Genomic DNA, 21,403 nt, shown 5'->3' on the forward strand with positions numbered 1-21,403 from the left:
GTTTTGATGTCAATTGATTTCACCTAAACATGGTATCTAATGTTAAATTGCCTATGTACAAAGGATCGGGAGCAAATCGAGATAAAGACAACAGCAACGTCAAGTAGCGCAGTATAACAAGGTAGGTGACCTGGCCATGCCATCTATGGCGGCGGGCGAGGCCCAATGATCTGCCGCCTTGCTCCTCCTACACCCAGGCCGGGTCCGCCTCGGTTCTGGTTATCACCGCCCATGAAACCGTACTGGTGCACATCCCAGGCGCCCTGGCCTGGTCCGACGCCAACGTTAGGATCTTTCAGACCCTTTGCGGCTGCCTCGCGCGTCTGCTTCTGACTCTCTTCCCACTCACGCTGGCGCTCGCGCTCGCGCTCCATTTCCCGCTCCAGAAGGGACTTGGAGGCCCATCCGCCTGCTTTTGTCTTCTGCTGCGCAGCAGCTCGGCGGTTATTCTCTTCGTCGACCTCTGCGGTGGTGGTGTAGTCCTGTGGGCGGTGAGTCGCGGGCTTAGGGGCGACAGGTGGCCGGTTAGATGCGAGGAAGCGGTCGACACGGCTTTCCTGGCCCTGGGACTTGTTGGCATAAGCGGCTGGGTCGGGGAGCGGCCGAGGTGATGCGGCCGCTGACTGTGACGTTGTCGGTTCCGGAAGTGGCCTGGGCGGCATCGGAGGCGGCGCATTGCTGGGCTCGGACTCGGACTCGGCAGTTTCATCGTGGGTCTGATGCTTCTGCCATTCGGTGCGCAGCATTCGGCGTTCTTGCTCGAGAGACGATAGGCTGTAGCTGGGCTTCGGAGGAACAGGTACAGGGCGGGGACTCTGCGATTGCGACTTGCCTGCTTCTTTCTCCTTCAGCTCCTGACGCTCACGCTGATACTGGCGCTCCCGTTCCTGGGCGAGCTCCAGCTCCCGCTCCAATTCCTTGACGCGCTGGCTCTCCCTGGACTCGCCAGCAAGGCCGGCTTGATATTGACTGAGAAATTGCCCTGTCAGACGGACATCACCTGCCTCCCGCTGACACTGTCGTGCTTTGTTCAGTCTCTCCTCTGCCTCCTTCTCTTCCTGTTGGCGCTTCCGCTCCTCTTCGTCCCACTTTCGCTGTTCCTCATCCCACCGCCGACGCTCCTCCTCCAGTCGACGCCGCTCCACCTCCTTCAGACGGGCGGTCTCTTCTGCCCACCTGCGTTCCTCTTCCGCCTTGGCGCGCTCTTCCTCCGCCTCCCGCTCTTGACGGCGGATACGTTCAGCCTCTTCTCGCTCGATGCGCTGCCGCTCCTCTTCTTCACGCCTGCGTCTTTCCTTCTCTTCCACGCTTGGAACAAACGGCGAAGGGGTCGTGATCTGCCGACGAGCGCCAAAGGCCACTCCTTGGTTGCCCTGACTGGCACCGCCCATGTATCCATATTGATGGATATTCCAGGCCGGCATTGTCACCTGCTCGTCTGACTTCTTGCTCCAGCTGCTGACAGCCGGCGACTTGGCGGGGCTAGATGTCCCAGAATTGTTGCTAACATTGCTGAGTCCTCGAGATCGTAGAGGAGTATTGGCTGATTGGCTCGAGCCGGTCAAATGAGGACTCACGGCGCCTCCTTTGCTCTGAACACCAATTGCCCGAGGAAATTTGCTGGGTTGAAGCGCATTAGCCCTCCTACTGAAGGCCATCAGACACTGTAGGACCTGCGCAGGGTCCTTTGATTCGTAGAGATCGACGGTCAAAAAGACATCGTGTGGCGGTAGGCTCAGAGGAGGTATTTGACATGCGCGTAGGAAATGCGAGATGTTCTCCATCTGTACGAAGGGCATAGATGACTGCTTATACTTGACGCCTGGGGAAACGGCGAGGTTGACGAGTCTGTAACATTCCATCCAATTAGTACTTATTTGCAGTGTTTTTGTTTGGAAATGCTTGCCTGCAAAGTGCGACGCCATCTTTAAGCGCATCCAGGAGATCCCCCGGTGGAAGTCTCTCATGGAGCGTCTCTTCAATCCATGTGCGGACCTCTGCGGCAGCCTGCGGGGTATAGCGGGACAAGCGCAAACTGCGCAGGTCATTATCTAATGATGTAACTGATGCCATATCGGGCCGAATAGAAATCAATGTGACTCTGCGTTCATACAGAAAGTCCACTGAAGACTTGAGGAACCAGGATCTGACAGATCGAGGGATGTGAACCCCTGTTTATGCTGCCCGACAGGAACGGTGGGAAGAACCGCGGATTTATGTGGGCTTCAAGGGGTAGCGTATTAGGGGGAAAGAGGTTCTAGAAGAAGCTTGATTAAGGGGGGTATTGAGAAACGATGAACGGAGAACCTATGTATAAGGAGATGAAGATGGAAAGAGACTCTACAAGGATAGAAGCGATGGTGAAATGAAGAACCGCCCGAGAAGAAGATAGTTGACGCTGAACTATGGAATGGAATGTGGTTGTCGGCCAAACAAATTACGCCTGTCGTAATCCCAATACGATTACGAGCACTGCCCGATGACGTTTTTCTGCGCCCTCAATATTATCGATAGCCTCCATCTGCGTCGCAACGCAGCAAGCCACATTTTCATCGCACCCTGATCGGTGTTTGTTCTAGGCTGCCATCAATAGTTCCATCTTACCTGGGTCCTAATGAGTCCAGTGAACAGCTTGTGGTTCAAGTGGAAAAGCCTTCGATTGCCGTGGCGAAGATCCTTCCTTGTCGGTAGGCATCCCCAGCACTAACTGTCTATTACAATGTTGCCTCCAGGTCCTCTGACATCTGATTACAGGCACCGACTTATCCGGAAACACATACTGGGAATTCAAAGACTCACTGAATGCTGGGCGATACCGGCGGATCGTCAAGTACAACTCCAAAACCCACTATGCGGACGTGCAAGTGACTCGTGAGTGTCCTGAAACATCTAAACAATTGCAGTGAACTTGTCTAGGTAAGCTAACAGAAAGACCTTACAGCCCAGTGGCACCAATGGCTCCGATACGTCCGTGCCGACCCTCCCTCGCTTGAAGAACAGCAGCAGGATGTCCTCCGTCAGATTCAAATCAAGCAACTCGCCCAATTAGCCGATATGCGCTGGGCAAGCAAGCCATCCTACCTCGACAAGCCGCAAACACAGCAGCCAAGGCCTGCGACCAGAACAAGCGATGCGACGTTGAACCCACCGATGGGAGCGGTTGGCGAGGGTCCCAAGACGCATAACGCAGTTTCTGGCGCTGAGGCTACAAAAGCAGCGGGAACGACGACGCCAACACCAACACCAACACCAACACCCGATGTGGCATCGGCGGGAAGGAGGATCCTTGGGCTAAAGCTCGAACGAGCGATAGTGAGAACTGGCAGCCCGAGTCCTGGACACCGTCTTCTTCGCGGAGGTGACTAGGCAAACGCCAGTCGCTTTCATTTAGACTCCTAGATCCCTTTCCTCAGAAAAGCTGTTCGATCTTCTGTTTATATTCAGTTGGCAATCTGGCGTTCACTGCACATTGTTCGGAACATTTGAGGGGATTTTTTTATATCTGTATATCTCATCAACAATCTTCGTGGAATACATCTGCCCTGTACAATATACGACATCTATCTAACACCATCTTCTTCCATATAAACTATATGATTGTACTGAAGGCAACATCCTTCTGAAGAGAGCCGGGAACGAAGTCCATGGCATTCTACATCCGACAGGCCTAACCCTAACGGGAATTCTCACTTTCCAGCATGTGTGATGAGAACATGCTCAAAAATTCAGCGAGTGATCCACAGGTAAACCGGACAGCTAGTCATAATCTTCAAGAGCAAGGGTGTGAGATTTTGAGAAACATTAGGATAATGTATTCCATGATTAGGTATGTGTGTTTCAAAACGCTGTGGAGATCTAAGCACCATTTTTGAAAGCCACCTCCGCCCGAAACCCCATGAAAATAAAACGCCCAAACGACCATTGCAATAAAAATCAAACAGGTATAGAGCGGAAAACACAATGTTGAACAGATATTAGGTATACATGAGCATGATTTAGCAGAGGACAGCCTCAAGTGCTTCCACATCTCCGCCAGCTTTTCGTACTGCATTGATGGCAGCCTCGCTGAGCTTCCGGCGTCGATCGCGGGCCTCCTGCTCGCGTCTTGCTTTAGTCTTGGAACTCCCACTTGGAGCGACTCCAGTAAGGATTTTCTTGCTGTCGTTTGGAGTGAAGTTGACAAACGACACTGTCAGCGACTTGTTGGATCCCGATCGGGGACTCGACGAGTTTGGCCCTTTGACGGGCTTAGGTGTGTTCATTGACTGAGAAGACAGCTTCCTGCCGTGGTAGCCGCGGCGGTGAGGACTAGTCTTTGTGTTGGCTCCGTTACGCAAGGGTGATCCTTGTGTTGGTGACCCGCGGCCTCTTGGAGACAAAGATGGTGATCGTGATGATGCATGTTGAACAGGAGGAGTCGCGTAGGCGGACAAGTTCATATACTTTTGAGGAGTGACGGGAATGTGGCTGTATGTAGTTTGATTCTCCTGGGGCATACGGGCCGAAGCCACGACAGACGAAAATGATGGGTCTGCTGAGGTAGACCCATCGAATGAGGAATCAAATTGGATCATCAATCCCCCCTGCATTAGATCATGCTGGTTGTTGCTTTGAATTGACCTTTGTGCAGCCGGAGAGGACACCACGTGCTGATATGAAGGATGTCGCGGTACTCGAGAGGGCATGGATGGCCACCACGCTTGACCATCGTGGGCTTGGAGCTCAGGCGTGAAAGGGAGTGCAGGGCCCCCAAGGGAGTCGGAATGCCAAGAGGACAAGGATTGAGGATCGGAAGAATGTGGAGAGGAAAATATGTCGTCGCCTGAAGGGGGGCTCGATGTGGCCATTGTGGAATTATTCGATTGACTTAAATAGTTCTGCTGCTGCTGCTGCGCCAGCAACTTGGCTGACGGTGATGGCATAGAGATTGCTGGTGACTGGTTAAAGATGCCAGTCTCGTAATGCGAAGGCATCTCTGCAGGATTTCTCGACAAGCCCTCGGCCGAATGGTTCATATGGGTGACAACATTGTCCGCAGGGATGTTCTCATGCTGCACAAGAATATCAGATGGAGGGGGTGACAGCGGCAAGTGCTCGTCCGAGCTATGAAGACTGAAGTTCTGAAACCGCTGAGCCCATGCTTCGGGATACATCATTCTGCCTGCCTGCAGCTGGGAAGGGCGCATCAAGCTCGGGGAGAAGCTCTGCTTGCGCAGCAGTTTACGCTCATGGGAATCTCGGTGACGACGGATAGATTTCGGAGTGACCAGAGCACTTTTGGAGGCTTTGTGGCGGGGAGTTGCGGGAGGAGTGGACGGTGATCGGGAAGATGCTTTGCAGGTAACTGCAGGGGCAGGATGTGAAGTAGGAAGAGCTTCAAGATGGAAGCTTAGGTCTGAGACAGCTGAGGGATGCACAGTGTCCTGAAAAGTAAAGCTGCCTTGGCTTGCAGATGAGGCTGCATCTTGCGGCAGAGACCATAAGTCTGTGACCCACGGTTGCGGTGACTGATGGGTGGGTTTGGTGGGGACTGGGGGTGAATGATCGCCACAATCGCTTGACAACGAGTCAAGAGAGAAGATCTGGTCAAAGTCGCTTGGAATTGAAGTGTCTTTGTTGCCATCGACCATCGATGAGTCCATGTCGACATACTGACTGAACAAATCATTGAAGGCATGATCGAATGGTTGAGCGAACATCTTGGGTCGCTCTGTCTTTCCGTTTGCGGCAAAGAGCTGAGAAGTGTCAGAGACCGGTTAACGGGTGCCAGGCGGATCAGATATGATTGGCAAGGAGACTGCGGGAACAAAGTATGGCTCGAAGAGAGTTCGGGTGTCGATCCGGTGTTCCGTCGATGCAATGCAAAGCAGTTTGGCTATGGTGGAATGCAATGTAGGAATAGTTTGATAGATTGACAATCAAAGAAAACACTGCAGAAGATGCAAAAAAGACAAAGCAAACAAACAACAGACAGACGGCCCTATTTGAATTGTCGCGATGGCTGCCAGCCTCGAGGATTCTGCGTACATTCCTTCTGCTCTAAAGATGGGAGAGGAATGTGCATGGAGGAGTCGGAGAGTGCCCCAGATGCCCATACCAATCAGAAGGCGTGGGAAAAAGCAAGTGGTTGATGCGAATATCCTACCCTTATCCACTCTCTGGGCAAAAGTGGACTGGGTTGTCGTTGGCCACCCGCTGGAATGCAACCCTCCCTATACCAGAACCAGAAAGAGGAAGAATCAACAGAAGAGGAATGTGTGGTCCTCAGCAGCCGGGCAAAGCTCATCACCTTGGGGAGAGCTTATGACAGCTGCTCGATAGCGGTCCATGGGACGGGAGGCGATCATGGGATATCCGTTAGCTTGAGCGGTATGATCCGTAAGGAACCAGAGAAGAGTATCCAGGATGGCGAAATGCCATTATCAGTGTCGATTTGGTCAATCCCCAGTGTTCAAAGTGTAAGCGTCATACGGTTTTTTCCTACACCGTCAGCACGCATCACAAACAGCACACTAGCCAGCACAGGGCCACAATGCCCTGGTCTTCTCCTTTGACTCCTTTGGATCCTGCTTAATGGTGATGTTTCAGTGGAGCTGTTGGTTAGGCATGATTCGCTCCCTTCAACGGCACAGCCGTCGATAAGCTTGTTGCAAATGTGTCTCTGGAATGCGAGGGCTGGGAAGAATGCGCGCCCACGACAACAATGCAAAGAAACAGCCTGGCTCTTGGGGTCCAGGCACACACACAGTTCTCGCAGCAGTCAGTCTCGAGGCATGATCTATGAGAAAGATCTGTGCGATTGCCCTCATGCCAAATTTTCTAAAATTATCCTGCCCTATACACGTAACGGATCTCCACTAGCGGAGGGAAGAACTAATTCTCGCCTTAGACCGTCATGGCTTGCAGACTTTGCCCTGTCAAGAAGTGATTTGGAATTATTTAGAAAGGTACTCAATGAGAATCAGCCTCTAGGAGGCACGAACCAACTGTGCCATGGTGTGATCCGTTCTTTGTTCTCTGCGGAAAAGCAACTCATGTGGTTGGCAAGCCCACTAAGTATGATCCGTAGAAGGAATCTCGTGCCCAGAGTTAGGGTGTTCATCCCCAGCCAGTTTCTTTGTTCTCCAAAGTCTTCTTTGTGCCCCATAGCCATGTGGTAAACTGGGAAGCTCCCTGCTACTAGGACGCACATGATGCTCAGGCTTCGGGGAGCCAGATCTTGCACCTAGGGACCATCAAGCTCGAAGGAGAGAGGGCTAAAGATAGGACAAAGGTTCAAAAACCAAGAATAGAAAGTGTGGGCCTTGTTTTCGCCTTGTCAAGACTAGACAAGATCTGTCTGAAAGCGTCGCTGAATGTCCTGCCAGTGCTTAGCAAAATTAGGTTCTGGCAAGGGGGATCATCTTCTCGGGTCGATAGGTAGTAACAACAGCAAGCCACAAGAAAGATTTCCATGGCTAGTGGTAGTAACCTTGGTGTTAACAAGACGTAGACCACTGTTCAAATTGTGGTAGAGCTTAAGCCCTCAAAGAGAGGCAATAGAGCACGGTTTCATAATCACAAAGAAACACCTTTGATAGATGGGCAGGCTTAGTAGAGGGCAATGATTCGAGCTCATTGTGGCAATCTGCTGTGACTTATTACAGTATGAATATTGGGTCGTCAGCTCTAGTATCATTCAGTTACCATCAGCATTTGCAAGCCTCGTCAACGGCAGAGATTAGTATGTGTTCAATAAATCCTTGGTGATATCTCGAGTCTGTCATAATTTCAGAAAGACACCCATCATCATACCTAATAATAATGGACAAGCCGAGTGGCTTCGCAGAGAATCATAGGTAGGTAGAACTCATCTCTCTTAATACCGGAGGAAATTTACTCCGGTTCTGGTCAGCACAGGCAGCCGCTAAGCAGTTCTGGGAAGCCTCCGGCTGATTGTATTGGGAGGCAACAGGAGGTCAGGTGCCGATGACGGAAATCTGACTCCTCGCAGCCGCCACGCAGTTGACCTCTTTCTTCCCCTTCACCAAGGCACTGTATATTGTGCTGGACTTCCTTGGCTTATCCATCGCATTTTCTTTGGCTCGACGTGAAGCGTCGATGTCAGTCAGTGTCTGAGATTTCTTCGTACGAAAGCCGTCACCAACTTTCGACTGTTACCCCTCAAACCCCCGCTGTTGCCAGACCATCCCACGCAAGGTGGGTATGACTTCACAAGGACGACTTGGTATCATCAAGGACTCGAACTGATCGCAACTGCTTGTAGAAGCAGATTCAACCCGTTATTATCGCGACTGAGATACACGGGCCCCAAGTTACAGCAGTGCGCAACGCGTTGTGCTTCCAAACATCACATACCAGCAACCTCGCGCCTTAAAGATTTCTCTTCATCATTCGATAGCCTATATGTCTTACACCAACGAGACTATCAGAACCAGATTTCTTTTGCAAGACAGACAAGGAAACAAAGCGAAAATTCTGATTAAACGGAAATCAGTCGATCACAATTGCATGCTCTATAATCATCACATTGCCCGACTGGTCAAATAAAACCTTCAATATCATCAGGTGCTTCTGCAATGGGTCTCAAGTTTATTCCAGCTGAGGGGGTCCTCGTTTGCCTCCCTTAGGTGAATAACTACATTCACACACGAGCTTCACCATGGACTCCCACCGATTCTTCGGAGGCCTTCGAAGCCACACCTTGAGATCACTCTACTACGAAATCCTCTCCTTGCACCCATATCCAGTTTGCGAACTCCTATCTCATTGAGACAAGGATCGCAATATCTTAGTCACGCCGTGATTTTGCCTCCAAGAAATTAAAGGCTACTCAGCTCATCAAAATGAGCACGCACACATTGAACAAGAAGTCCTGGGAGTCCCTCTCTTCGACTTTCTCCAACCTCGAAATATCCGTTTCCCAGGACAGCTGTTACGCCTCGGACGAGCTCTCCATCAGTCCGACCAATCCTATCACTGCTGGCACGTCGCTAGCCTCCTCCTTTACGCCAGCCCGCCAGGATTCTCTGCACTCGCTATTGAAGCCCATTTTGAAGAGGCCGTATTCTGATATTGAGGAAGATGAGGAACCTGAGTCTGGCTACGGAACAGACGATTCTGACTACGATTACGCTTCTGTGTCCGATGAACATGACGACGAAATGTATGCGGTTTCCACATGGGACGAGGCCTCGGATGTCTCCGATGCCATGTCGGAAACATGCGATGACGATGGTGAATCAGTGGACGGTTCATTCATTTCGTTCGAATCCGTGGTGCGTTTCGACACCAACGTGCGTTATATTGAGGCGCCAGAGCCCCAGGAAGAAGAGATCGAGACACCGCGAACCGAATTAACCTGCCATGAATTAATGGAAATGGCGAGGGCATCTGGCACTCTTCGGCTCCAGGGTGAACAAGCCGCCAAGTCTGACTCGAGTGAGAAAACGCTGGAACATGATGACCTTGGTGATTCAATCAAGCAATGGCCAGAGGAACACCCGAGTGATATTGTCGACTTGGACAAGAGACTATTCATTGCCTACATCAACGGCATCAACGGAATTGCCGACCCCGGATACAAAGCGCGTCTCCGCGAAAGAATTGATGATATCAGAAAGGGACATGCGCAATCTCCATACCTGGAGTCTGATAACGCGCAAGGGGTGTACCTAGATAATGTACTGAACCACGTCCTGGGTACATTCCGCAACATTATTGTTCAGGAGGAGCTTGACGAACTGGCCACTCTCACTGAGCGAAGGGAAGCCCGGCAACAGAGCGAGGCGACTGAAGGACTCGGTAACGAGCTACTGGATAAGATTGAACATCTTCTTTCTGAGAGACTGGCAGGAAATGATGTCGAAATCGGCCAGGATGAGCTAAGCTTTTTCGCTGGCGGCGTTGCTTATGCTCTTCAGAATTGGGCCTCGTATACATCACACTGAACAAGGCTTCGTGGACCAGAAGCTCTTCTACGATGTTTGATGAATGAAAAAAATGGCTATATGCACTCAATAACGTTATGAAGCTATGTACATAAAAGTCCACCACGTCATTTCGGGTACTCGGATATCATTGCTCTGCTTACTTCCATTTCTGACCCCCTGTAGCTTGGCTGTGGTGTATTCTTGGGGCCAATTTCAAATTCTGGAGAGGCCTGCTTGTGACACCACCATGCAATGCAGCGTCGAAGACCGGATCTAATCGTTAGACGGGCGGTTGACCAAATCCTACCGTCTACCATCTCATAATGCCAGGATGTTCCAAGACAAAACTTGCATGGATCAACCCAGACATATTGATCAGTGACTGTCGACCACATGTGACCAAATACCGTGAAACGCTCTAAGTTGGTCAAGATAAGACGAAGTCTGGCTTATGGCCGAGGCTGCTTCCAATTCAGACCAAGGAGGTTTGAAGGGCGCTAGCGTGGCTCAGTCTCAAGTAGTGTTGGAGTGAGGACTGGGTAGGGTCTCATACAGTTTCTTAGAATCATGAGTACCTAGTGATATCTGGGAATACTTGCTGGTCGTATACACTGCGGCAGGCATATTAATGATAGGTAGTCTTCACCTGCCCACTGCGAGCCCGAGACGACGCCGACTAGTATTATTATGATATAGCAGGATGCTATCACTACCTAGTGAGAACAAAATCTGAGGCTATTCTTTACGTGCAATGAGATTAGAGAAAAAAAACAAAAAGGATATGGTAAGACTGGGAGTCGAACCCAGGCCTCTTGCGAGAGTGCATGACAAATCTAGTTTTCTAGAGAAAGCTAACCAGCTTGAGTGCACCACCTTAACCACTCGGTCATCTTACCATTTTGGGTGAATGTTTGCGCAACTTTTTACCTTATCAAGAAATAGAACAGTCAAAACAGGCAGAACTGATGTTGATTAATGAGACGATCGGGGATCTTGCAGGGCGCAATAAGGTGACAATAAATGTTTTGCTGATTGTTGATGCTTAGGGTGTTGGGAAAAGATTGTCTGGACCAATCACTTAAGTTGTTCATTGTTCTCCAGGTACGGAGAACTTTAATTGTGGTAGTATTGTACGCCCTGAGCATAGATAGCAAGATGCTGCGTTATTCGGTATGGTAATGGTAAGATGACCGAGTGGTTAAGGTGGTGCACTCAAGCTGGTTAGCTTTCTCTAGAAAACTAGATTTGTCATGCACTCTCGCAAGAGGCCTGGGTTCGACTCCCAGTCTTACCATACAATCTTTTTTTCCCCAGGTTTCTGGGCACTTGAGAGTGTGCCCAACATTCAATTCAGTGCGTGCCTTTCAAAAGACCTATTTTTACAGGATCTAAAGACTAATTCTTAGTCAAGTCTATGAATGGCTGCTATCGCAGGAATTACTCTGCAAACGTGTGTAAGACCGTATGAGATCAAGTCAGCCTGCGCATCCAAGATCCCGAAGACTGGCGGTGCAGTCATCACTCCAGTATCAAAAGGTTAACAGAGCGAGTACCGAACTTCAATGGCTTGGTTTCCTGGCTCCTGTCCAGTCGCTCAGCCGGTCAGCCCTAACACATGCTTGGCAGCTGGAGACTCCGAAATGATTACGCTTCCTGTCTAGGTGAGTCAGACCAATTAACTATCCATGTTCTACGAGTTAGTAGTGAAGAGTCAAAGTGTCTCAAATAAGCGAGTAGATCCATGATTAGAAGTTTAGCAGTCCCACTACTTACTGCCACCCTCGCCCAGGATAACAAACTGTATCGGAGGAAAGCGTGCCAATAGAATGGTCCGAATGGCGCGATCAATATGGTATGCTCTCCGATCTCGATGAGCCATTTACATTATGGAGGAGTGTATCAGCTGAACTATTTATTAGCTGCTGGGCTGCAACCATGGTTCATAAGCTTTCCGGCTAAGTCGCAAGTCGAAATGTCGAATACAATTCCAGACTGGGCAAACTGATAGGCTGTTATTGACTCTGTGTCTGACTCGTGGATGGATCCATTGGTTAAGAGGCGACATCGCTGATCCACAGTCTGTATTCCTCCAGAGCAAGGCTTGAAGGCGTTCTGAAGACCACGTGTGGCTTACGCTGAATGATTTTTGTTCTACTGCGACAGGAGTGAAGCATGATTATGGCTCTTATGTCATCCCAGGTGTGAGTTGGTGATACGGTCATGCAAAGATAAGACAATGCGAAATTAATGACCCAGCTCTGTGTCACTGCTTGCCTTGTTAACAGTCAAGACTCAAGTGTAGAAGGTGATCTTAGAAGGAATAGGACTAAGAGGATCTTCAACTTGACATGCGATCTATGGAAAATGCAGAGAGCCATGGAAATGATGAATTGGTATTTGCTGTTTCTGGTGGACCAACCCCGTCGCCGTTGTCTAATAGTCTGAAAAAAGAGTTTTCAGCGGATGATATTACGGAGTGTCTACGGAGCCGACTACCTACCGCTCAGACTAGACTGTTACTTTGGTTTGATTTTGCCATGGTGGAAATGCCATCAAAGCGAGTCTGGAAGAGAAAAAGCAAATAAGATCCGTTTGAGCCTGATCCGATGGAGTGCTTCTTATCTTGGCAAAGGATCTGGAATTCAGAAATTAATTGACAGGGGTGTCGGTGTGTTCTCTCCTTCTTCTCCTTTTCCATCCAAATTCGCTTTCTTCCCCTGACCCTGGAATCGGGACGCTTAGATGGTGGGGCTTTTTCTGATCCACTGCACTTTCGTCTTCTTGCATTCGCCCCCATTTTAGTCTTTCCTTCCGAAGTACTCTGTACTTAGGACTGCTACCTCAGGAGTCGTCTACCTAGGTCCTCCATACCTCTTGCCTGTAGAACTGCCAACCGGTATAGTGAAGTGACAAGTTCCATGCAAACCAGGTTGCTTCTTAATTTCCAGTACTGCTCCGGGTATAGTGCTATCATGACTGCGAATTCACAATTTACTATGTGCCTCTGGAGGTACTACCAGGTGGACTGATAGGCATTGTACAAAGTGGCAACAGCCGGTGTCGATCTCAGGATCAGTCCCTCGTGTTGAGGGAAACTGTATCCAACCCGTGGGCATGTTGGTCGTGCTGCAGATGTATGTAGAGGGACGAGGAGTATCTACGCTGGTTTATAAAAATGTAACCTCATCAAAGTTGCCATATTGTGATACTTCTGACGTTAGAGCCACGAACTTTGTTGTAGTCTAGACATTTGCCATCCAGCATCCATCATTAATATTATCCCTGAAAATGCCTATTATAAGGATAAACATTGTTATTTCCTTCCCGTCGTCTTTCTACTACTACTGTTCTCCACTCCCACTCTTGATCCCAATCCTCAAACCTCAATGGTAGAAATGTCGACAGTCTCCACCTCTCCTGATTTGCATCTTTACCTCCGTGTCCTGACTAGGTATTGTACCTACTGACCACCGAGCACTTAGCACTTCTCAAAACCAGATACCTAGCGATAGACCGGGCAAGTCATACCCCTTTGAACTAGTACTCTGTAGTTACCAAGTTCGGAAGACCTCCTGAATTCAAAGTTTCGCCAGTCCCCGGTGCAACTCCAGATTCTTATTCTCTCTTCCTTCTAGCTCTCTTCTCGTTCCCTCCTCCGAGCTTAGCCAGTCCATTCTTTCGCATACTCTCTTTATCAGGTCTACAGGTCTTGCTTCCTTTCGCTTCTTAAGTATCCGACCACTGTCAACTCGCTGGAATGAATAAATGAATAGCTACTCCTTTTAGCAACTGACGGGTAGGCTTTTTGGTCCATTGTCCCATCTCCAACACTTCCGTTTGCAGTGCTATTTGCGTACCCCATCATATGTTAGCAGCCGCAAGAATATGAGCCCCCTAAAAAGCAGGCAGTGCGCACAGCAACATTATCTGTCGATAAGGCTGACGAGATACTAATTTATATTTGGCTCTTTCAGAATGATCTAGCGACTCCGTTCTGCATTTTCGTATTTCTCTTCTAAGAGACACCCCTTCTACTCGAAAGCCACCGGAACCGCGGAAGGCCGCCATTAACTGCATGCGATCAATATAAAGAATCATGCAGCACAACAAAGGCCCCGAATTCGCCGAGCTGGCAAGGACACTGTCGCGCTCGCGCAGCACTAGCATGTCCAGCGACTCCCAGCTATCACGCATCCACCTTCTCTCTCCACCACCAGTGAACCCTCCACCCTCTTTCATCGCATCATCTGCAGCCTCTCAAATCATCACCGCCGACCAGGAGTTTAACACTGCGGACTTTGTGACTAGCGAAGAAGACAATGGTGCGAATGCGAGCGCTCTTGTCACCCCAGAGGCTCTTTCGGCTTTGAACGGGTTTCTCGACCACCTTCTCTACAACATTCTGGCAACCGCCAAGTCGACTCAGTTGGCATGCATTCGACCGGCGATAGCCGACGTCCTCAAACCTCGACTCGCGAAAGAAGTAGTCTCTGCTGCGGATGATGAACTGCATGAGTACATGGGCGGCGAAGAAGACGAACAATCTGAATTTCGCGGCGGGCAGACTTCGGGCAATGACTTTGACCTGGTCCGTTCCTGGAAGTTGACTCGGCTTCGATGCATGGTGTACACGAGGTTGGGCGACATGGAGGAAGACGATGAAGATGAGTACATCGCGCAAGACCGGCTTATCGAGTCTGACGATGGGATTCCGCCGAGATTCGACAGCCACGTGGGCAACATCACTCCGGCCGCGGCGATCTTTCTAACGTCTATCATCGAGCACATTGGAGAACAGGCCCTCATCATTGCAGGGGAAACTGCGCGGTCCCGGTTATCTTTGAAACTTAGCGACAATCATGACGAAGTGACCGAATCTGGCGCAGAGCGAGGCAGTATGGATAGGCTGGTCGTGGAGGAACTCGACATGGAAAAACTAGCTTTGAATCCGACCCTAGGAAGACTGTGGCGAACCTGGCGAAGACGTGTTCGAACACGTAGCTTATCTCGGACGGTTTCAAGGGAGTCCTTCCAGCGTCGCAGATTGACTGCACCCTCTGCAGGCAGCAGAAAAAGCAGCATCGTTACTGTCGATGAATACCCACCCAGTCTGCCCGTGTCACCGGATGTTGAGCACAGCAAGGAGCTCGATCCAGCATCTGTCGCTCTGCCAATGAGCGAGCACGATGTCGAGGAGATTGAGTTCCCGGGGTATGTGGCTGACTTGCATGGCAGCGAAGTGCATGAGATACATGAGGTTCGGACCATGCAAGCTGTCGTAGCTCACAAAGTGCGACCACATAGCCTTATGGTACTCACCCTAGCACCTCCGAAGTCTCCTTCCACAGGGAACTCCCCGGTTACTCCTCTCAGCGCACAGAGTGCCAGAGTTGTTCGTCACGTTCGATCGCGGTCACTACCCAACAGTTCGTACCCCGAAGATGACATTCCAAAAGATACCCGGCTCCGCAGGCAAATTCTCCTGCCACAGCCGAAGAACAGAAGCGCCTAGAGACGATGTATGAGCACGATGAGGATGACGAACCAGCGGCACCAAACGGATCAGTCTCACAGAAGATTACGGTGACCTTACAAGTCAAGCAGATTGAAACAGACTATTCATCCGGTGAACAGAACTGCTCTGCTGTTGTGCAGGATGCGGCCTCGGCATCCTCACCGTCGGCGGCATCAGTTGACGCCGTCACAAGTCAAACCAGTAGCACGGACACATCCACGGCATCATTGAGCGATGAGCAAGAGTTAGTTTCCGAGGTTATCGAAGGACATGGGTTATGCGAAAAGCCAAAGCTGGCCGCATTGCAGCGACCTAAACGAGTTACCAATAAGGATGCTTCTGAGGATACCCCTGCATCGCCAGCGGAAGAAAAAGCGCCGCGGGCTGTTACTGTCGTTGACCATGAACCGCAGACGCAAGGGGAAGCGCCAAGCCATCCGGCCCCGCCGGCAGCTCTGACGCCTCCAAGACCGCTGATGAGGACTTATCAGCCGCTCCTCCCAGGGCGTCTGATTCTACCGCGGACGGCAAACCCTCAAGATTGGCACCGGTGACAGCCCAATCCTCTAGAAAAGAGGTCACCGAATCGGTTTCCACAGCCGGAGAGGCAATTCTTCCTGAACGTGCGCGGACTCGGCCCGTGCCCGTTGCCTTGTCCTTGAACACCGCAGGCCAGCAGTCTTTCGGGGCAACGAGTCCGGGATTAGCTACCCCTGGCAGTTCTGGGACTGAGCGTGCAGCCGTTCAACGGGTATCACGCCCCTCAACCTCGGTAGCCTCGTCTACTTACACAAAATCACGCCGGTCCGACAGTTTTGGCAGCCATCGGGAGAAGCGTCCAGTCACGGCCGGATCAACGACGTCGCAGGTTTCGAGCAAGCTCAAGGGCCTTATTAGCCGCCAAACCGACTCCGCTACTTTCCTTGTTCGCAGCTCTTCAGAAACCAGTAGGGCATCCGCTGTCACCCATGACTCAGTATATGATGATAAATCGGGATTGGATGAATTAATCCAGAGCGAGGAGACGATCCATTATACCCTGACACCCAAGAACATGAGGGATATAGAGGTTTGTTCAGACTGAAAACCCTCTTTTGCAGAACCCCATAGCTGACTCGTGAAAAGAACTTGGACTCCCCAGATGGCAGCCTCAGCGATCACCAACCGCGGATTTGGCCGATTTTCTTAAGAATACTGGCCCTCCTGGAAGCGAAACACCTAGGCCAAGGACATCCAAATCATCCTCTAGGGAAGCGACCGACTTTCCAAGGGTATCGAAGTCTATGTCGTCCGAGAGGGCGAAACATATACCCATTCAGATACCTAGCGTAGCTCCCGAGCAGAGAGACATGAAGTCCCCCCGCAGCGGCGCTCCACGTCTGGAAGCCCGTTCAGCTGTGGCACCACGAGGGCATGAGACAGCCGAGTTAATTGAATTTCTTCGGGAAGGACCGTCGAATACTGGAGCTCACCAGGTGCCACGCACAGTTGCCTCGTCCATGGACATGGACGAATTGAGACAAGACGCTCCTTCTGTTGCTAGCACACAAGGAGGCTCAGTGGCTACTCGGTCTTTTACTTCCGTCGGTTCTCGTACGGCCCTTCTCGAATCCGCCAACCGTTCAACTGCACAAGGCCGCTCAGTCAATGCGGCCAATCTGGCCAGCAGTAGGGACTCTACCGACCCTCAACCAGCACGGAAGCAGCGTCGGGTGCGGGATCCTTATGCCATTGATGACTCGGACGACGACGAATATCTTGAAGAGCTTCTAGAACCCTCGAAGCCTAAACGGGAGGAAGAAAGCCTGATAGATTTCCTGCGTAATGTTCCTCCGCCAGAGGCTGAACCCCAGCCTCTGGCCTTGAATATGCCTACATCGAAAAGTACTTCCACAGGACTTGGAAGTGCCTCAGCCATGAAGGCACGGCTTCTCCGAAATACTTCCTTTGACAAATCCCTTTCCGGGAAAACCTCGAAATCATCGCTGCGTCAACAGCAGGAAGGTTACTTGACGGGACAGTCGAATTATACTGTCAAGGTTGGCATGGAGCGCAACGGAGGAGCAATTCATGCTGGGTACGGGTTGTCCACCGTGCCTGAGAAGCAGACCGAAACCAGTGCATTAGCCAGCTTTCTCAGAAGCACCGGTCCGCCGGAGCCTCCTGCTGGTCGGCGACCCTCCTTGTCTGGCAGCAGAGGCAAAGATCCGAGTGGCTTCTCCCGTCTCTTTGTTCGTCGCAAGAAAGTTGAGGTTTGAAGCATCAGATTATATATACCCTTTCCTCTTCTTTTGTTTTTCTCCCCGTCTTGGTCTAGACCAATATTCCAATTCCTTGCGACTATGATATTGTTATATGGTTGGCAGATGACATGTGTCTTTGAGCGTTCTGAGCCAGTGATGAAACGTTCCTTGCGTCTTATCTTTTCTTTGTGATACTCCTTGCAGTGATATGCCTACAATTTCTTCGCGCATTCAAACTTATGGTGGCTTTTGTCGCGTCGCACTCACTTGGCTACCTCAAGTGTTCCCTTTCTTGTCTCATTGTCCGCATTTCGACTCTCTGGACTTCTTGAGGGAAGTCTTGCACTGGAGTACGATTGTATATATAAAGCTTTGGGTCGCCAGTATTCTGGCGGTTGCTGATCCAGTACATTCTCTATCTCAGCAAAATATTTCATATCATCCGTGATTATATCCACCATCAGCCATCAACAGTAGAGACTCGTAGAGCGTTGACGTCCGCAGGGAGGCATAGGCGTGCGTCGTCCATGTTTCGGTGGAACTTTCAGCGCAAGCAATTTCATAGAGGACGGCCTGATAAAATCAATTCAAGTCTTCAATGCGAAGGCATAAGAATGGCATAGTTTTGGTAGCGAGCCAGTTGATACTACTGGAGGAGACGGAAGATCTTTAATCCGACCACTCTCCGTAGACGCGGCGTGGCATCAATAATGTTGTAGAGCCCCATCGCTGCTCAATATACCGACAGAACAAGCCACAACCTCATTGTCGGCCAATTTACTCATCGACAATGGGTAGCTCGTCACAATCCAGCACGAGGACACTCCTCGGTATCTTCTTCCTGCTGCTTGTGCAGCTCTCCTCCGCCTTGAAATTCGACCTGCACGCCAGCAGCGGGCACAACGAGCGATGTATACGCAACTTTGTCTTCAAGGACCAATTGGTCGTTGTGACTGCTATTGTGAGCGGGCACAAGGGTGATGGGCAGGTTGTGAATATGCACGTATGTTGATTCTTACCATTGCCCTGGGAGATTTTCGGGGTCGGGTCGTGGGAGGCTACTTTCCGGCTTCATTTATTGCTGTTTATCGGGTTTACTGCAGCGATGCTTACTGTTGTACTTGCTATAGATTAAGGATGCGCTTGGCAATGACCATGGTCGGCCTAAGGATATCGCGGGCGAGACTCGTCAGGCATTCACCTCTGTTGCGGACACGGCGTTTGATGTTTGCTTTGAGAATAAGCTGGTTTCTCACCGTGAGTTGCCCTCTTTACTTAGCTGCGCATGATATCCGACTCGATTGTTTTGACCACCGAGCTGATCCGAACGTGTCCAGATGGTGTTGCGAACCCGTACAAGTCTGTCGAACTCGATGTCGAGATTGGCGCCGACGCCCGTGACTGGTCCAGCGTTCAGGCTGCGGAGAAGCTCAAGCCCGTCGAAACTGATCTCCGTCGTATCGAGGAGATGGTGGGGAGATCGTCAACGAGATGGAGTACCTGCGGGCCCGCGAACAGAAGCTGCGGGATACCAACGAGAGCACCAACGAGCGTGTGAAGTGGTTTGCCTTTGGCACTATGGGGATGTTGGTCGGTCTTGGTGTTTGGCAGGTTGTATACCTCAGGGCTTACTTTAGGTATGTTGAGTCCCCGTGTCGTGGAGGGTTGATGGTGTCGAGGCTAACTACTGCTCTTGTTTCGAACAGGTCGAAGCATCTTATCTGAGATCTTGTCGTGTTTTGTTTTGGATCCCCCTGTTGTGTGGACAAGGCTGCTCATGGTTGATTCTCCGTTGAGTTGCATGACAGGCACGGAGTTCTCAGTCGCATTTGATGGATTCGGCCTCGTGTAATTTCAGGTATATTTATGGTGCATTGCTTCGATTTCCGTACTTATGAAATGACACCGGTAATGAATAGAAGTGCTTCCAGTATGTGCTCCTGTTTCGTAGTACTATATCATCTAGGATTGAGCGTCTCACGCCTTCACCTTGACTGTTCTCTACCTTAGTTTATAACATGAGATGCCGCTACTCGTACGAAGTAGTTGTGAAAGGGTTTTGGCGATGAGACCAAGCTGTTGCAACATGCAGCCACATCTGCAACCCTCAAATCCATCTAGTTCACACATTGTATCCTTGCTGTCGGTAGTAACCTCGATCAATTTCGACTTACACTGGGTTACCTCTCGTATACCGATCTGATTTGCATGTTTAATTGATGCAAACGGTGCAAACAGCACCCAGCATTGCCGCGGATGATGTCAATTCCGTGTCATTATCTAATGTACCTACCTTGGACATTTGGGCTTCATTGAAGTTCATTGATTAGAGACACTCCCTGTTAAGCTCCTATTTTTAAATTCATATTGACTAGGAGCTTTACAATGTCTGCCCCACGGCTCATTCAACGCCTCTCGCGGCCGTCAAGGTCGCCCTTCTCTCTCACAGCAGCAATTGCCCGCCGCTCCTTCGGCAGCTCGGCTGTTCGTCTGAATGATGGCGATGGGAAGGATCGCGCGCCCTCTACAGCTCCGGAGCACCGCAAATACCAGACTTCGAGGCCTCCGAACCAGGCTGTGCCCCATTCAACTTCGACTATGACCAATGACTTCCCCAGCGTTGGCGAGAGGACCCCGCCCCGGAGGTCTTGAGCTCCGTCGATCCGAACTATAAGCCGGTAGATCCTTATCCTGGCCGTGTCGAGCATTACACCGGTGGTAGACAGCAGCCCGGTGCGCAGAAACCGGAGCTTGGTGTTGGGGAGATGGAAGGGATTACCTTCAAGGTCGAGCCGCTGAAGCGAACTGGGGAGGACCCGGCGACCATGAGGGCTCGCTTGTTGTGTAAGTTTGGTCCTTGCCGTTCGCTTCCTACAGCCCTTGGTTCTTGAAGCTAATAGAGTGACCAAATGCAGACCAGAGTAGAAAGCGAGGTATCCTCGAGTCGGATCTGTTGCTATCCACGTTCGCCGACGTCTATCTGAAAGATATGACGCCAGAACAGCTCCAGGAGTACGACCGTTTCCTGGACGAGAATGACTGGGACATCTACTACTGGGCTACGCAGGACCCTCCGTCTGTTGCGGACGGTCCAGCCGAGGATACCGTCACGGAGACGTGGAAACGCACCGGAGCCAAGAGTGGTGAGTGGAAGCAGACCGTTGGTGCTTACAAGGCTGCGTATAGGCCTGTCCCTTCGCGGTGGGCCGACTCCGAGGTCCTCAGGCTTCTGAGACAGCATGTGCGCGATAAGAGCGCTGTTGGATTCCATGCCGCGAAGAACAAGAAGACTGGCGGTTCTGGGCTGGGAAGAATGCCCGACATCCAGGTCTTTGATAAATAGGCTTGACTGTTACGTCTATTGGGCAGATCAAGGTATGACGCAAAGGGACGGATATATGTGTACTGTATATTTCAGCTTGTACTATAGTATGCCTTGAATTTTTTGATGCGCTCTGTATGAGACATCGATGTCTTGACAGCATTGTCTCTTATGGTATCTCATGGTATATGACTATAGTCCTCGGCGTATGCTATGTTGCTGATGACTGTATGCTCAAATTGGCCAACTCGCGGAATGCAATACGATCCTCAAAAAATCTGGATGAATGAGCTCATCTCAACCTGTTTGATTGCAGTTATGTATCAGGATGTTTACTACTGCTCCGACCGACCTGTATAGTTCCTGGTCATGTGACTCGCTTAGGCTTAGG

General features: G+C 50.6%; 8 protein-coding genes and 2 non-coding genes across 10 annotated transcripts; 7 read left to right on the forward strand and 3 right to left on the reverse strand.

Annotated features, from left to right (window-relative positions):
- On the reverse strand, positions 1-2,392 carry P174DRAFT_513040 (calponin homology domain protein). Its single transcript, XM_024831940.1, has 2 exons — positions 1,907-2,392; positions 1-1,848 (listed from the first exon to the last, which is right to left on the reverse strand). The coding sequence occupies exons 1-2, from the start codon at positions 2,071-2,073 to the stop codon at positions 144-146; spliced, it is 1,872 nt and encodes a 623-aa protein (XP_024681060.1). The 5' UTR covers positions 2,074-2,392; the 3' UTR covers positions 1-143.
- Positions 2,310-3,569, forward strand: P174DRAFT_513041 (uncharacterized protein; the record flags this gene model as incomplete). The annotated part of the gene is made up of 6 exons (XM_024831941.1): positions 2,310-2,360; positions 2,383-2,448; positions 2,594-2,687; positions 2,755-2,871; positions 2,942-3,261; positions 3,282-3,569. 6 exons carry the CDS (start codon positions 2,310-2,312, stop codon positions 3,360-3,362), a joined length of 729 nt encoding a protein of 242 aa, XP_024681061.1. The 3' UTR covers positions 3,363-3,569.
- A 426-nt stretch (positions 3,570-3,995) lies between these two features.
- Positions 3,996-5,699, reverse strand: wetA (developmental regulatory protein WetA; the record flags this gene model as incomplete). The annotated part of the gene is made up of 1 exon (XM_024822491.1): positions 3,996-5,699. The coding sequence occupies one exon, from the start codon at positions 5,697-5,699 to the stop codon at positions 3,996-3,998; it is 1,704 nt and encodes a 567-aa protein (XP_024681062.1).
- Positions 5,700-6,487: 788 nt separating this feature from the next.
- Positions 6,488-7,258, forward strand: P174DRAFT_200686 (uncharacterized protein). Its single transcript, XM_024821317.1, has one exon. It carries the CDS (start codon positions 6,654-6,656, stop codon positions 7,158-7,160), a length of 507 nt encoding a protein of 168 aa, XP_024681063.1. The 5' UTR covers positions 6,488-6,653; the 3' UTR covers positions 7,161-7,258.
- Positions 7,259-8,482: 1,224 nt separating this feature from the next.
- On the forward strand, positions 8,483-10,004 carry P174DRAFT_200753 (uncharacterized protein). Its single transcript, XM_024821318.1, has one exon. The coding sequence runs from the start codon at positions 8,847-8,849 to the stop codon at positions 9,948-9,950; it is 1,104 nt and encodes a 367-aa protein (XP_024681064.1). The 5' UTR covers positions 8,483-8,846; the 3' UTR covers positions 9,951-10,004.
- Positions 10,005-10,714: 710 nt separating this feature from the next.
- P174DRAFT_t120 lies at positions 10,715-10,828 on the reverse strand. Its single transcript has one exon. It is a non-coding gene; the product is annotated as a tRNA-Leu (tRNA).
- A 284-nt stretch (positions 10,829-11,112) lies between these two features.
- On the forward strand, positions 11,113-11,226 carry P174DRAFT_t110. The gene has a single exon. It is a non-coding gene; the product is annotated as a tRNA-Leu (tRNA).
- A 2,802-nt stretch (positions 11,227-14,028) lies between these two features.
- Positions 14,029-17,705, forward strand: P174DRAFT_421526 (uncharacterized protein; the record flags this gene model as incomplete). The annotated part of the gene is made up of 4 exons (XM_024824957.1): positions 14,029-15,358; positions 15,424-15,842; positions 15,917-16,516; positions 16,596-17,705. 4 exons carry the CDS (start codon positions 14,029-14,031, stop codon positions 17,703-17,705), a joined length of 3,459 nt encoding a protein of 1,152 aa, XP_024681065.1.
- A 712-nt stretch (positions 17,706-18,417) lies between these two features.
- On the forward strand, positions 18,418-19,622 carry P174DRAFT_442308 (emp24/gp25L/p24 family protein). The gene is made up of 5 exons (XM_024827545.1): positions 18,418-18,693; positions 18,821-18,947; positions 19,028-19,161; positions 19,182-19,327; positions 19,397-19,622. Exons 1-5 carry the CDS (start codon positions 18,481-18,483, stop codon positions 19,413-19,415), a joined length of 639 nt encoding a protein of 212 aa, XP_024681066.1. The 5' UTR covers positions 18,418-18,480; the 3' UTR covers positions 19,416-19,622.
- Positions 19,623-19,991: 369 nt separating this feature from the next.
- On the forward strand, positions 19,992-21,251 carry P174DRAFT_442309 (succinate dehydrogenase assembly factor 2). The gene is made up of 3 exons (XM_024827546.1): positions 19,992-20,309; positions 20,336-20,534; positions 20,606-21,251. The coding sequence occupies exons 1-3, from the start codon at positions 20,076-20,078 to the stop codon at positions 21,031-21,033; spliced, it is 861 nt and encodes a 286-aa protein (XP_024681067.1). The 5' UTR covers positions 19,992-20,075; the 3' UTR covers positions 21,034-21,251.
- The last annotated feature ends 152 nt before the right edge of the window (positions 21,252-21,403 follow it).

The sequence above is a fragment of the Aspergillus novofumigatus genome, assembly GCF_002847465.1.
Source record: "Aspergillus novofumigatus IBT 16806 chromosome Unknown P174scaffold_5, whole genome shotgun sequence".
Classification (NCBI taxonomy): Eukaryota; Fungi; Ascomycota; class Eurotiomycetes; order Eurotiales; family Aspergillaceae; genus Aspergillus; species Aspergillus novofumigatus.

Coding starts and splice junctions, on each gene's coding strand:
- P174DRAFT_513040 (XM_024831940.1), bottom strand. CDS start 2,073: ATGGCATCAGTTACATCATTAGATAATGACCTGCGCAGTTTGCGCTTG. Junction 1,849..1,906: donor GATGGCGTCGCACTTTGCAG/GCAAGCATTTCC, acceptor GGAATGTTACAG/ACTCGTCAACCTCGCCGTTT.
- P174DRAFT_200686 (XM_024821317.1), top strand. CDS start 6,654: ATGTGTCTCTGGAATGCGAGGGCTGGGAAGAATGCGCGCCCACGACAA.
- P174DRAFT_200753 (XM_024821318.1), top strand. CDS start 8,847: ATGAGCACGCACACATTGAACAAGAAGTCCTGGGAGTCCCTCTCTTCG.
- P174DRAFT_442308 (XM_024827545.1), top strand. CDS start 18,481: ATGGGTAGCTCGTCACAATCCAGCACGAGGACACTCCTCGGTATCTTC. Junction 18,694..18,820: donor GGCAGGTTGTGAATATGCAC/GTATGTTGATTC, acceptor TACTTGCTATAG/ATTAAGGATGCGCTTGGCAA. Junction 18,948..19,027: donor GAATAAGCTGGTTTCTCACC/GTGAGTTGCCCT, acceptor GAACGTGTCCAG/ATGGTGTTGCGAACCCGTAC.
- P174DRAFT_442309 (XM_024827546.1), top strand. CDS start 20,076: ATGTCTGCCCCACGGCTCATTCAACGCCTCTCGCGGCCGTCAAGGTCG. Junction 20,310..20,335: donor TGACCAATGACTTCCCCAGC/GTTGGCGAGAGG, acceptor CCCGCCCCGGAG/GTCTTGAGCTCCGTCGATCC. Junction 20,535..20,605: donor CATGAGGGCTCGCTTGTTGT/GTAAGTTTGGTC, acceptor GACCAAATGCAG/ACCAGAGTAGAAAGCGAGGT.